Here is a 15,045-nt window from a genome sequence, read left to right on the forward strand (position 1 = left end):
TAAATGATCCATCAAGGATCCGTGAATTCAGTTCAGGAGCTAATTATGCATGACTGAATTGTAAAATGTGAATTAAATATCACTGTTTGTATCATGCTAAATTATAAATTGCTTATAAAGTGACAAGTGAGGTTTTTTACATGCTTCAAGGGTAAATCCTCAAGGACAGCGCAAAGAAAATGGATGATCACATTTAAGACTATCACTCAGCAAAACAAATTCAAGTGCCAGATTGCCATTCATTTAGGTGTTGCCATCAATACCTACTAATGACATGAAAATTTCATCTGAACAACTAGAGACACTTTCTCTGTAGTTGTATATTATTTGGGGACAAAATTAGCCATGGCAAACAATGAATGGCATGTTGCATGACATGCACAATCTGCAAAGTCTGCACAAAAATGAAGCCAATGCTGACCAAGTAATTTTACGAACTATGAATTTGCAACAATACATTTTTGAACAATGCCTTAGTGAAGTAACATAATTATTGTATAGTACAGCATAATGATTTTATATTGAACAGTGCTTTGAAGAACATACCTATGACATAAGAGAGCAGGACGGCCAGCAGCACGGCGGCTGCGATCGCAGACACAGCGGCACATTTCCAGCTGCAGTACTTGGAGGGCTTCTTCAGCTTAAAGGAACTCCTGGAGAATGTGTTTCTGGGTAAGAGTCGGGGTGGTGGGGAGTAGACGGTACCACCGGTCAAGGGATAACCTGGTGAAGAGCTGCTGAACAGAGGAGTGCTCCCAGACGGTGTCTTAAAAAGAAAGTGCCTACAAGAAGAAAGAAAAAAGAACAATAACATGACTCATTTTAAACATGACTCAGCTGTTAATCTGAACTAATGCCAGCAAAAGACAAATCTCTTTCTTATCAGTATCACTAGTCTAAACGTTCTGAAAATTGTCAATATGCCCACGGCTTTACTGGGCTTTGATAAATCTTAAAGAAAAAACTTCTTTAATGAGCTGAATGACTAAAAAGAAGCCCGTTTAAGCGTGTTTAATGGGGGGGGGGGTAGGCTATTTGTTTCATTCACATTTTTCAGAAGCTCATGTTGTTCATTTCATTCTCATGCTGTAGTTTTTTCTAATAAACAGGAGATCAATTTGTACATAATGGCTTTAAATGAGGCTCATTTAACACAGCTCTGGCCATTTAAAAAGTATTAGGCATTAGACTACTACTTTGTGTACTAGCAGTGTAGACTGAATGCATCATAAAGACAACTCCAATCGACTGCTCAGCAGAGAGAATTGATTTTTGTTGTTGTTAAATCCCTGTTCTTGCTAAGATTCAGTAGGATGCTGAATAACACAGTTCTAATCACCTTGGACTGCATCAAACCTTTATAATTCAAAAGATTATGACCATCAGACATAAAATGAGAGGTCAAATGATAAGGTGGATGGCAATGTTATTGCAAATAATGCCAGATCTGATAGCCATGGTGAACAGAGTCAAAGGTGGGCTGAAAGGGGTAACGTGTGTGTGCGTGTTTGGGGACGTGGGCAGATGGGAAGGAGATGAAAGCAGATGACAGTTGACCAGGAAGCTTTGATGAGCACTAGGTTTGGCTCAGGCTGAGGTCCTATGCTAAACCAGCCTCAGATCTTTGTCCATGTGTCTTGTTCGGGACAGGAGGTCCAGTCAGACTCCACCAGGCCTCTCTGTTGGCCCCCTGCTAGGCATCCAACTGCTCCCTGCTGCCCACAGCCAGAACAACCCATGAGCACTGGCCAGCAAAACTCAGCAACAAATCTATTGCTAGATCTGAGCTGAACCTGCTTAACAGTCTAGAATAACATGTGACACCATTTACTCACCTTCATGTCACTATACACTACCAATCAAAAGTGGTCGGTGTGCTTTTTAAAAAATATTTAAAAAAGAAGTCTTTTATTCTGAACAAGGCTGTAATTATTTGATCAAAAATACAGTAAAACAGTAATATTGAGAAATTATTACAATTTAAAATAATTGTTTTCTGTTTTAATATATTTTAAAATGCAATTTCTTCCTGTGATGGCGAAGCTGAATTTTCAGCATCATTACTTCAGTTTTCAGTGTCACATGATCCTTCAGAAATCATCCTAATATGCTGATTTGCTGCTCACGAAACATTTCAGATCATTATCAATGTTGAAAACAGTTGTGCTGCTTAATATTTAAGTTTCTTTGATGAATAGAAAGAACAGGACAGCATTTATTTGAAATAGAAATTATATTATAAATGCCTTTCCTGTCACCTTTGATTCATTTAATGTGTCCTTGCTGAATAATAGAATTAATTTCATTTAAAAAAAAGTTTAGTGTATGTCGTCTGACTTTCTTTTTCCTTAGAACCCAACGGTTTTAGATTTTTTTTTAATACAATAAAGGAATGAAGTGATGAGCTGTCAAGCTCCAAAAGTAAAAATCACTATAAATATATTAAAGTGGTCAATATGACTGAGACTGTGTGTGTGTATATATATATATATATATATATATATATAGAGAGTGCATTGGTCACTGTATTCTTTAACTTTATGGAAAAGAGCAGCATGAACCGTCTTCTGAACACACACAGAAAAGAAAACCCTATCCTTTGGAAAGGCAAGGTTGAGGAAAAAATTTAGAATTTTTATTTTAGTATGAATTGTTCTTTAAAATCTTTTCTGCATTCGGTTCCTGCTGCTCATTTCAGGGCTGGAAAGAAGTAACAGGTTGTGAAATGGCAGTCAGGTTCCTGTACAGCTATGGTTCGAATTCACAGCAGAATAAGTGGCTGAGTTTGAACTGTTTTCATATGAGCTGGATGAGAGCAGTGAAGTGGGTATAGAGAAAATCTGTCATTCCCTACTCCACTGCCTTTACTTTGTGTGTGTGGCCTTGCTCTAAACAGTGCAATCTCACTGGGCAGACACGGTCATCTGTGGACAAGCTCTGGCTCAAGTAACTCATTCAAGCCTTTACGATTCGTCTGAAAACAAACAGACAATCTTTTTACCAATCTAGCTTAATAACACAATGCACAGAATAATTATGAAACTTTGTCCTACTTTGATAATATTCTAGAATTATATGAGGTCCAAACTTATTTCATCATATGGTTTGACAGACATGTGATAAATCAACTTAAAATAAGCCTTAAAAGTGTCAACCCTCAAACCCTCAAATTACATTACACTGCCGTGGAAGAAGAGAAGGGGAGAGATTTGTGAAAGTGAGACGGAGATAGAGAAATGGAGAAAGACTGAAAAGGAGGGACAAAAAAGCAACCAATAAAAGTGTTATTGTAGCAAAATATTCATATTGTGACCCACAGTCATTAATCCCTGAACTGCATCTACAAGGTAATGGAAACAACACTTAGGTTCAGTTCACACACATATTGATTAATGAGCACACATACAAAGACAAAGTGTATTCTTTTTTCACTAGAAGGTTTGAAGATTATATTGCATTAAACATACACGGGACAGACAGACGGACAGACAGTCAGACAGAAGACAGACGGATAGAACACCTGAGAAAATCAATGTTAATATTTGGTACAGTAGCCTTTGTTTGCAATTACAGAGGTCAAACGTTTCCTGTAGTTTTTCACCAGGTTTGCACACACTGCAGGAGGGATTTTGGCCCACTCCTCCACACAGATCTTCTCTAGATCAGTCAGGTTTCTGGGCTGTCGCTGAGAAACACGGAGTTTGAGCTCCCTCCAAAGATTCTCTATTGGGTTTAGGTCTGGAGACTGGCTAGGCCACGCCAGAACCTTGATATGCTTCTTACAGAGCCACTCCTTGGTTATCCTGGCTGTGTGCTTCGGGTCATTGTCATGTTGGAAGACCCAGCCTCGACCCATCTTCAATGCTCTAACTGAGGGAAGGAGGTTGTTCCCCAAAATCTCGCAATACATGGCCACGGTCATCCTCTCCTTAATACAGTGCAGTCGCCCTGTCCCATGTGCAGAAAAACACCCCCAAAGCATGATGCTACCACCCCCATGCTTCACAGTAGGGATGGTGTTCTTGGGATGGTACTCATCATTCTTCTTCCTCCAAACACGTTTAGTGGAATTATGACCAAAAAGTTCTATTTTGGTCTCATCTGACCACATGACTTTCTCCCATGACTCCTCTGGATCATCCAAATGGTCATTGGCAAACTTAAGACGGGCCTTGACATGTGCTGGTTTAAGCAGGGGAACCTTCCGTGCCATGCATGATTTCAAACCATGACGTCTTAGTGTATTACCAACAGTAACCTTGGAAACGGTGGTCCCAGCTCTTTTCAGGTCATTGACCAGCTCCTCCCGTGTAGTTCTGGGCTGATTTCTCACCTTTCTTAGGATCATTGAGACCCCACGAGGTGAGATCTTGCATGAAGCCCCAGTCCGAGGGAGATTGACAGTCATGTTTAGCTTCTTCCATTTTCTAATGATTGCTCCAACAGTGGACCTTTTTTCACCAAGCTGCTTGGCAATTTCCCAGTAGCCCTTTCCAGCCTTGTGGAGGTGTACAATTTTGTCTCTAGTGTCTTTGGACAGCTCTTTGGTCTTGGCCATGTTAGTAGTTGGATTCTTACTGATTGTATGGGGTGGACAGGTGTCTTTATGCAGCTAACGACCTCAAACAGGTGCATCTAATTTAGGATAATAAATGGAGTGGAGGTGGGCATTTTAAAGGCAGACTAACAGGTCTTTGAGGGTCAGAATTCTAGCTGATAGACAGGTGTTCAAATACTTATTTGCAGCTGTATCATACAAATAAATAGTTAAAAAATCATATATTGTGATTTCTGGATTTTTTTTTTTAGATTATGTCTCTCACAGTGGACATGCACCTACGATGACAATTTCAGACCCCTCCATGATTTCCAAGTGGGAGAACTTGCAAAATAGCAGGGTGTTCAAATACTTATTTTCCTCACTGTATATTTTTTTTACATTATTTTATGTTTATCATGGTTTATGCCAGAATATGAATTCCTAGAGCTTCTTCATCACAGTGAATTTGAAAGGTCCCTGTTGTAACACATGATGCTTATAATTACTTCTGAAACTTTTAACAATGTCAAGTTTTTGCACATTTTTATTTGTAACTTGTGTTTGCGAAAAACAACAGCGAGCCAATCAGAGAACGCTTGCCCTACTGGGACATCTCACCAGCAAATCATCCACACCAACAAGCGCAAACAGAGCACGACCGAGAAACATGGCAATAAGCAAAAGCAAGGCAAAGCCGCAAAAATTCTCACTTTCACAGTAAACATCTATTCTCTCCTCCTGTGGGAGAAGAGGAAAGGTCCAGAGCAATTAACAAGCAAACATGAGATTTAACAGAGAATGCAAACAAACACAAACATCTCTCAAGGTGAATTAGTATTCCACACAAATATATAAACAGTCCGAACTGTCTTAAACATTCCACTTAATTGGGATTTCCGAATCAGTGACGAAGCCTCTTTGGTGTTCAACATTTTTTACAGGGCCAAGGTCCTTTACTGTTTGCATGTAGCGTCCAAAATATATTGTCTTTTCATAGAGGCAAGTCTGCTGTTTATTTCCACAAACTCAAAATATGATAAATGCCTCCAGGAATCCCAGCCAACCAAAAATGGTTTTACATTGAGATACATTGAAAGGACTGGAGACGCTCTTACAGCACATCTACCATTGTCCCCAATATAAGATGCAGTGGCAGCATTCAGAAACCTCAAGCTGAGGCTGTCACATTCTATCCACTTTATTCTCAACCATCTCCAGCTAATGAAGTGTCTAGATAAGAGTGATTCCCATCCACTTATGAAAATAATGTTGCACAACGGATCTCCTTTTGGTACCATGTGAGAATTGAAGCGTCCACACTCTGCTCATTGAGAGTGAGGAAAAAAACAGCAGTTCAAGTAAGTCTGAAATGCATTTCAAGTACAAAACAACATCACACAGTTCATCAGCACAGATGTAAACCACAACTCCAATAAAAGACAAAATTAATACATGCACAGTGATATTAAAAGATTTTTAAATTATACAATAATTTTATTATTAAATATTTATTTATTAGTGATGTCAGTAATATTTATATTTTTTACAGCAAGGATGCATTAAATTGATAAAATGTGACTTCATAATGTTACAAAATATTTCTATTTCAAACAATGCTGTTCTTTTGAACTTTCTATTCATTAAAAAATCCTGAAAAAATGCCTCACTGTTTCCACAAAAATATTACTGTTTTCTACATTTATAATAATATAATATATATCAACATATTAGAGTGGTTTCTCTAGGATCATAAGACACTGAACACTGGGGAAATTCAGCTTTGCCATCACATGAATAAATTACATTTTAAAATACAATAAAATAGAAAACAGTTATTTGAAATTGTAATATTTCACAATATTATATTGGTTGGCATAAGAGACTTCTTTTAAAAACATAACAAAATCTTACCCAACACCAAACTTTTAAACAGTAGAATATATATTTTCTGCAACCACTGAACATGTAGTACTCTCAGCTTAACACATTTTACCATGTTTAATTCTCTGCAAAGATTTCCCCCAAAAATCTGTGCAAAACGTATGCAGATTCCAACTGATTCCGCCGATTACTGTATATCTGGCGACAAACAAAAACAGTAAGTGATAGCTGAGATTCAGAGCAGGAGAGGCAAGAATTTCTTCTATTTTTCTGTGGAGAAGTTCGAGGCCTGTTAGCGGATGACAAGTCATGTGCAGAACAAGTGAGAGAAATGACACCGGTGTTTCAAACAAGCCCACGGGGAGAGCAATAGAAGGGGAAAAGAAAAGAAAGAGACAGCAGGCAGACACACAACCTCTTCCCTGACGCCTAATAGAGAATCGTCTCCCATTTCCTTCCACTAAGATGGAGCACACCGTCATTAGCTCCAGCTCAGGGGGGCACTGCAGGAGTTTTAGGCCAAGTAAACCACCTCTAATTGGACTCTGTCTCTGTGGCAGGCCCAGATTTTTTTTCTGGATAAATACTGAGCTTCCTGAAAAGGAGCCTTAAATCTCAAGGCTATGGAGGAGAGTTCCCAGAGCTCAAGTGTTCAGTGCACTCTGATGCTGCGCTATTAACACACACTCACGCTAACACTCGGTTGAGTTTATGATGGTGGTGTGACGTCCCTGAGGAAAACAGTTTGAGTAAAAAAAGTTTCTTCCCTCTGCTGTTCCTCAGAACTGGGCCATTTTTTATGCACTGACGGGAGATAACGATGGAGATCATATTTCATAAGATAATTAGTCTTGCACAGTGAGCTTGCATTTTTTCAAACCTTCGAGCATCTGGAGTTTCCCCTCTGTGCTGCTGAAACCCAGCAAAACCAGGAACAGTCGTCACAGAGTCATTTGGACCAATATACTTAGGAAAATGTGCATAATAAGGTCCAATTGTGAGACTGACCGGCACAAAGAAATGACAAGCATATTATTAACATATTGCCTATTATATTGTGTTGTGTGCGATGCTGTCTATAGACAGCATTCGAATGAATTTTGTTATCAATAAATGTTAAAAGAATATGCCTTATAAAACCAGTCCCTCCAGAAAAACGCGATTATGCGATCGCATAATTCAATGCATAATCATCCAAAGTCCGCATATTTATGCGGGGGCCGCATTTTTTCAAATACGCGCACTTTTGCCACATAAATTGCCGATTTCCGCATGCAAAATATGCGGGGCTTGCATGATTTCATAATCCCCGCATTTTCGTTGCAAAAAAGTCACATATATATTAGCAGAAAGTTGAAAAATGTTGCGTTTACTTCACACAAGAGCAGCCATTTTCCCCTGTTGCCATTTGGAACGTTATGAAGTGACGTTATTACAGTTGTAAGTATACTAGTAGTATGTAAATTTACGTTACAGTAAGAGATTGCACTTTGTGCATTGGAAGCACTTATTTTAACAGAAGATGTCTGTTTTGTATAGCTATCTCTGTAAAACAGGATGCACACATTTTATTTTTTTATATTTTATTTATTCATTTTTACAGAAGTTGTACCATATTCCTTCTACCATATTCCAAATCTACAGAACTTGTTTGACTCATCAGTGTTTTGTAAGTTTGAGCCATGTGTTTATTAAGGTCTGAAAACAAGATGAGAACGTACTCGGTTACTAACGGTCTGGAAGAGGGAACGAGTACTGCGTTGAAAACGCTAGGGGAAAACTATTTTTCACGAAATACTGAAGCAAAAAATTATCCTTTAATTTTTTAAATAATGTAAAGCGCATTGCAGCAGCACACAGCCATGGGCGAGACGGCTCGCTCGCTCATTGGCTGCTCTGCGGCAACTGCATAAGCCTATCGAGCGAGGCCTGCGGTGACGTCAGGCCAATGAGGGCGCTTCGCGCCCTCCTCGCCACTTCCCGCCGAAACGGGCGTGGCTTAGCCCTATAAAGGAAGCTCGAAAAGGCTGATTCACTGATTTTATTCATCGCCGAAGCGAACCAGAGTGAACCGTACGCACGGCCAGAAAACGCAGTACTCGTTTCCTCTTCTAGAGAGAACCGAGGTTACGTTAGTAACCGAGTACGTTCTCTTACGAGAGGTCTCTCGTACTGCGTTGAAAACGCTAGGGGAACCAGGGCAAAACGCCGTGCGTACTGTGATTAATCACCCATAAACCTGGATACCCAGGATTTATCAAGCATAAATCACTAGAGGGACTCACAGAGAGTCCTGGAACAGGAAGGGAACCCTTCTGCCCCTATATGGTGACGTCCACTGACGCAATAACATGACATCACATAGACAAGGCGGGGAGCCTGAACTAATGTGGGAATTTGTGGGTCTTACGCAATACTGCCCATATGATACTGCACTGCGCTCGCGGCCTCAGAGTCCTAATCAGACAACTGATTCGACTATACCGACAATAGCTTAGCCTGCAAGGCGGGAACCTCTAGGTTATAAAACCTAATAAATGTAGACGGCGAGGCCCAGCCTGCCGCCATACATATGTCTTGCAAGGAAATCCCGCTAGACCAAGCCCACTAAGAGGCGACACCTCTCGTGGAGTGCGCTCTGACACCCAATGGGCATTGTAAGCCCTTGGTAGTGTAAGCCAGCGCTATGGCGTCGACTATCCATCTGGATAGGCCCTGTTTCGAAACAGCCATTCCCTTGGAACGTCCACTGAACGAGACAAATAGCTGCTCAGTCTGTCTGAAGACAGAAGAGCGAGACACGTAAGCTCTTAGAGCCCTAACAGGGCAAAGAAAACTTGTGTCCCCTTCCTCGCCCGACACCGGCAGGGCAGACAGGGAAATAACCTGAGCCCGAAATGGTGTGTTGAGGGATTTTGGAACGTAACCGTGCCTAGGTTTGAGTATGACTCTTGAGTCGCTTGGCCCAAACTCTAAGCACGCCGCGCTCACCGAGAGCGCGTGCAGGTCACCTACGCGCTTCACTGAAGCGAGAGCCAACAAAAACACTGTTTGAAGGACAGATGTTTGAGGCTAACCGTTTGGATAGGCTCGAAAGGGGCACCTTTCATGGCCTCCAAAACCGTAGAGAGGTCCCACATAGGGACTAAAGGAGGTCTGGGAGGATTCAGCCTCCTAGCTCCCCTGAGGAAGCGGATGACTAAATCGTTCCTTCCTATTGACTGACCGAGCGTTGTTTCAGAGAACGCTGCGATAGCCGGCACATATACTTTGAGCGTGGAGGGGGCTCTGCCCTTATCCAACAACTCCTGTAGGAAGGAGAGAACCTCTGTCACCTCACAATCGAGGGGTGAACGACCCCGAGCTGTGCACCAGCTGGAGAATACCGACCACTTCGAGGCGTAAAGCCGTCTAGTTGACGGAGCTCTAGCCTGAGTGATAGTATTTAGCACTCCCACTGAGAGGTCAGCGGGTACCCGTTGAGTGCCCACACGTGGAGGGACCACAATTCCGGGTGAGGATGCCAAATTGAACCCCTGGCCTGAGAGAGGAGGTCCCTCCTCAATGGCACTGGCCATGGGGCAGTGTCTGCTAACTGCATCAGAACTGGGAACCATGGTTGGTTCTTCCAGAGCGGTGCTACAAGCAGCACTGAGCATTTTGTTTCCCTGATCCGTTCTATCACCTGAGGCAGGAGAGAGACGGGGGAAAAAGGCGTAGAGCGGACAGCGTGGCCACGTTCGGGACAGCGCGCTCTCGCTCTTGGAAAAGAACGCGGGGCAGTGAGCGTTTTCGTGAGACGCGAACAGGTCCACCTCCGCTCTGCCGAATCTCTCCCACAACAGCTGGACTGTTTGCGGGTGTAGAGACCATTCGCTCGTAGGAATGTTGTTCCTGGACGGTCTGTCTGGTCCCAAATTCTGGAGCCCAGGCACGTGCACTGCTCTCAGCGAGCGCAAGTTGCGCTGAGCCCATATCAGGAGGCGTTCCGCCAACCTGTATAGGTTTCGGGATCTGAGACCGCCCTGGCGATTTATATAGGACACCACAGACATGTTGTCCGAGCGGACTAAGATGTGTTTCAGATCATTTCCTGAAATCCAGATCATTACTTTCAATCTACAACTCACTACCCGTGCACCACCAACCCCCCTACCAGTTACTTTCAGACGAGACCTGCGCTCAATATCTCCCTACCATCACAAATCTCATCTCTGGATGTAAATACCACAACGGATATCTTATGATCAATTTTAACTTCTTCTTTAGACAATATCTGCCCTCTCTCCTCCAGGCCAGCACGCGCTACTCCCTCTAACCCCTGGTTATCTGAGGTTCTTCGTGAACACCGGACCGAACTCAGGGCAGCGGAGAGGAAATGGCGCAAATCAAAAGACACATCTGACCTGAGAATGTATTAATCTCTGCTCTCTTCCTTTACTGTTGATGTTCATGCTGCAAAATCTTCATATTTCCACAACAAGATCAACAGCGCCTCTAACACACAAACACTTTAAGACAGTCAGCTCTCTCCTCTGTCCATCTCCACCACCACCCACCTCCTCTTTAACTGCTGATGATTTTGCTAACTTCTTCACCAACAAAACAACAACTATCAGCAGTCAGTTCTCAGGTACACACACACAGGAAACCCAGACCAACCTCTCCCACAGCCAAAAACCTTCTCTCCTCCTTCTCTCCACTAACCGAGGAAGAAACATCTAAACTTCTCCTCTCCAGTCATCCTACCACCTGCCCTCTAGACCTCATCCCCTCATGCCTTCTACAAGCCATCTCTCCCACGCTTCTACCAGAACTCACACACATCATCAACTCATCCCTCCATACTGGCATTTTCCCAACAGCATTCAAGCAGGCTCGGGTAACTCCACTGCTTAAAAAAAACAACTTTAAACATATCACTTGTAGAGAATTACAGACCTGTCTCTCTCCTACCATTCATTGCGAAAACACTTCAACAAGTTGCTTTCGTCTTTACTGTCTCTGAACAACCAGCTGGATGTCAACCAATCTGGCTTCAAGAAAGGGCATACAACCGAGGCTGCATTACTGTCGGTCACATAAGCCCTGCGGATTGCAAAAGCTGCTTCCAAATTATCAGTTCTTATTCTCCTGGATCTGTCTGCTGCCTTCGACACTGTGAATCATCAGATCCTTCTGTCCAGCCTCTCATCACTGGGCATCACAGGAACTTCCATCCACTGGTTTGAGTCCTATCTCACAGGTAGATCCTTCAAGGTCACATGGAGAGGAGAGATATCCAAAGAACATCAACTGACCACAGGGGTTACTCAGGGTTCAGTTCTTGGACCCCTCCTCTTCTCCATTTACACCACATCACTGGGACCCATCATACAGGCACATGGGTTTTTCTGACCATTGCTATGCTGATGACACACAGCTCTTCCTCTCATTTCAACCAGATGATCCCACAGTAGCTGCATGTATCTCAAACTGTCTGGCGGACATCTCGGCATAGATGAAGGAACATCACCTGCAACTCAACCTGGCAAAGACTGAGGTTCTCTCCCTGCCAATCCGTCTTTGCAGCACGACTTCACTATCCAGCTAGATTCATCATCAATCACCCAGTCAAGGTCAGTCAGAAATCTTGGAGTAGTATTTGATGACCAGCTGACCTTCACAGACCAAATTACAAAGACAGCTCGATCATGCAGGTTTGCACTGCACAACATCACGAAGATCAGGCCTTTCCTAACTGAGCATGCAACACAACTTCTCGTCCAGGCCCTGGCCATTTCTAGGCTTGATTACTGCAATGCTCTTCTGGCTGGACTTCCATCATGTGCAACTAAACCTCTACAAATGAATCAGAACGCTGCAGTTCGTCTCGTCTTCAACGAGCCCAAAAGGCCCCACGTCACTCCTCTGTTCATCTCTCTGCACTGGCTACCACTCGCTGCTTGCATCAAGTTCGAGGCATTGACGCTTGCTTACAGATCTACCACAGTCTCGGTTCCCTCCTACTTTTACTCGCTCCTACGAGTCTACATCCCTACCAGAAGCCTACGATCGGTCAATGAGCGACGTCTCGTGGTTCCATCACAGAGAGCCACAAAATCACTCTCCAGAACATTCTCATTCACAGTTCCATGCCGGTGGAATGCTCTCCCCACCCTCATCTGGAATGCAGAATCCCTGACAACATTCAAAAGACAACTGAAAACTCATCTCTTCCATGAGCACTTAACCTCATAAAAAAACAAACCAAAAAAAACAATTGGTTACACTTTATTTTAGGGTGTCATTGTTACAGTGTAATTATACATTTAAGTACTGAGTAATATTAATTAACTACATGTACTTAATATAGGGTTAGGGTAGGATTAGGATTTGGTTAAGGGTTAGTTGCATGTAATTATGCATAATTTTCTGTTATTACTATGGTAAATACATGTAACATATGTATCAAGGACACTGTAAAATAAAGTGTTACCAAAATTTCCTTTTCCTTTAATCCTCCCTTGTCTGGCTTATGCTACTCTGAGCAATGCCTGAACTTTGTATTTTGAGCACTTCTTGTGTTGTTTTTGCCTCTTCACGATGACTCGATGTTTCTTTTTATATTTTTAAATATGTTTGTATAGTTTATATTTTGTTATATTGCATGTATTTTAAATTTTAGTTTATTTGCTAACAGTTTTTTTTAAAGGTTAGCTTCACAAGTCCAAACAGCCACAGGTCAGACAGCAGAGTCAAATAGTGGGTCAAATCACCCCACCGACTCTCCACTACAAAAAGATGGCAGAGCTAGAGTAGCTCTAAACTGCCTCTGTAAATACCCAATGGTATTTATCTCATTAAACTGTCGTGAGAAGTGCTGGGTTTGCACTTTGTGGCAGACAGGGCTGTCCAACAGACAAAGCAATATGAGGTAGAGGCTGTTGGAGGTCACGTCCATATGCCCTGAAAGAAGTCATTCTAATCTTCCAGCCAAGGATAGAGCTTTGAAGTGTCAGGGGATTGTGGGTAGTCCATCCAACGTCTGGAGGCAGCTTGATACGTTTGAAGGATCTGAGAGTGCATTTGCCTGTGTGTGCTTGGAGAATATTGAAGAAGCAAACCTGCAGCCGCTCAAAACTGTGATGCAGCTGTGTGTCGGTGGTAAAAACTCCTTCCGAACTTTTGCCTGCTCCACCTGCGGTCCCCTCGGCTACAAAATCCCGACCACTAAGACGCTCTATTTCATGTGACAGCTGCACATTCCTCACTTTCTGTGACTCTCAACCAATCTGTCACCATATGGCCTCGTTTCTCTCTCCTGCTAGCACTCTAGCATTCAAAGCAGAACTTCTCGTATCCCGTGCTCGCCGTTGCAGCCCTGTTTTGCATGCGTGCCATCGCATGACCTATTTTTCAGGCAGTGCTTGCTTCATCTGAAAGTGAGTGTCAGTTTTTTTTATGGGAGAGAGCGATGGAGAGACAGAGAGAGGAAGGTATCTGTGGAGATAGACAGAGACTGGTGCTGATGGACGTGGAGTGTGTGCAAATGTGTGTTTAAACGTGTTCACGGATTCTGTGGAGCGAACGCATATGCTGACACGGTATTGGACACACAGCGTGGTGCTGGGTGGGGTACTAAAGAAACTGGTTTGTGGTGTGTATCGGAGCACCTGGTGAATAAAACATCTGAACGATAGGGGGATGGGAACCGAAAAAGAGAGAAAGAGACAAAGAGAACAAGAAATGTTCTGATGAAAAGAGTGTGTGTCTCATAAATAGTGCATTCAGCAATAGAGGAGAGTATTGTTGAGTCAAGGGGAGCAACCCTCCAGTCCTGCAAGAAAAGATACCCTATACTACACAGTAAATAAACACAAGTGCAACCCACAGAGACCCAGCAGACACAATCCAGTGTGTGTGAGTGCGACAGGCTGTGACTAAGTGTTCGTTGAGGGTCTCTAGAAGGGTGGGTGATATGAGTCTGCGTCGTTTGTGTCTGTGCCCTGTAGACCGGGGACTAATTACATGCAGTGATTGCCAAAATATAATTAAAATCTAAAAAAAATCTATTTCCAAAATCTATGTATATATATATATATATATATATATATATATATATATATATATATATATATATATATGAAGAGTTTGGTTCCAAAACACAATAAATCCATTTTGATTAATTTGAGTAAAAATGTGTTTTCTTTACCAAGAAAGTGGTAAGATGAAAACCACTATTTTCTGTTTCAAACTTTCACATAGCACTTTTTTAATACAATTTTAAGGTTATAATAACATAAATTCAAATCCAGATTTTGATTTTCAAAGATTTATTATAAAAAACGGGAAAAAAAATTTCCCCAAAATGCAATAAATCCATGATAATTTTTTTTTTTTAAAAATGAAATTAATCCATTGAATCAATATAAAAGTTATTGTTCATATTGAAACTGTTGAAAATACACAACAAAGTAAGTTTATTAGCATAATAATATTAGTATAATATTTTTAGTAAGTTTCACAGACAAAACCACTTACTTTGTCATATTAAGAACACTGTAAAGAAGATCCACATATTATAGTATCAATTTTATATCACTTGTAGGCCTAAAAGATTTTTTTTAAAGATTTTATTC

General features: G+C 41.9%; 1 protein-coding gene across 3 annotated transcripts in view; it reads right to left on the reverse strand.

The window, feature by feature from the left end:
• The window catches only part of tenm2b (teneurin transmembrane protein 2b), a 256,831-nt gene that overhangs the window by 50,011 nt on the left and 191,775 nt on the right, over window positions 1–15,045 (reverse strand). For all 3 annotated transcript variants that reach the window (XM_084137419.1, XM_084137420.1, XM_084137421.1), the window contains one exon: window positions 547–785. In XM_084137419.1, the coding sequence (XP_083993545.1) occupies window positions 547–785 (239 nt within the window). The remainder of the gene's footprint in view (window positions 1–546; window positions 786–15,045) is intronic.

Source organism: Abramis brama, assembly GCF_963993115.1.
Source record: "Abramis brama genome assembly, chromosome: 15".
Taxonomy (NCBI): Eukaryota; Metazoa; Chordata; class Actinopteri; order Cypriniformes; family Leuciscidae; genus Abramis; species Abramis brama.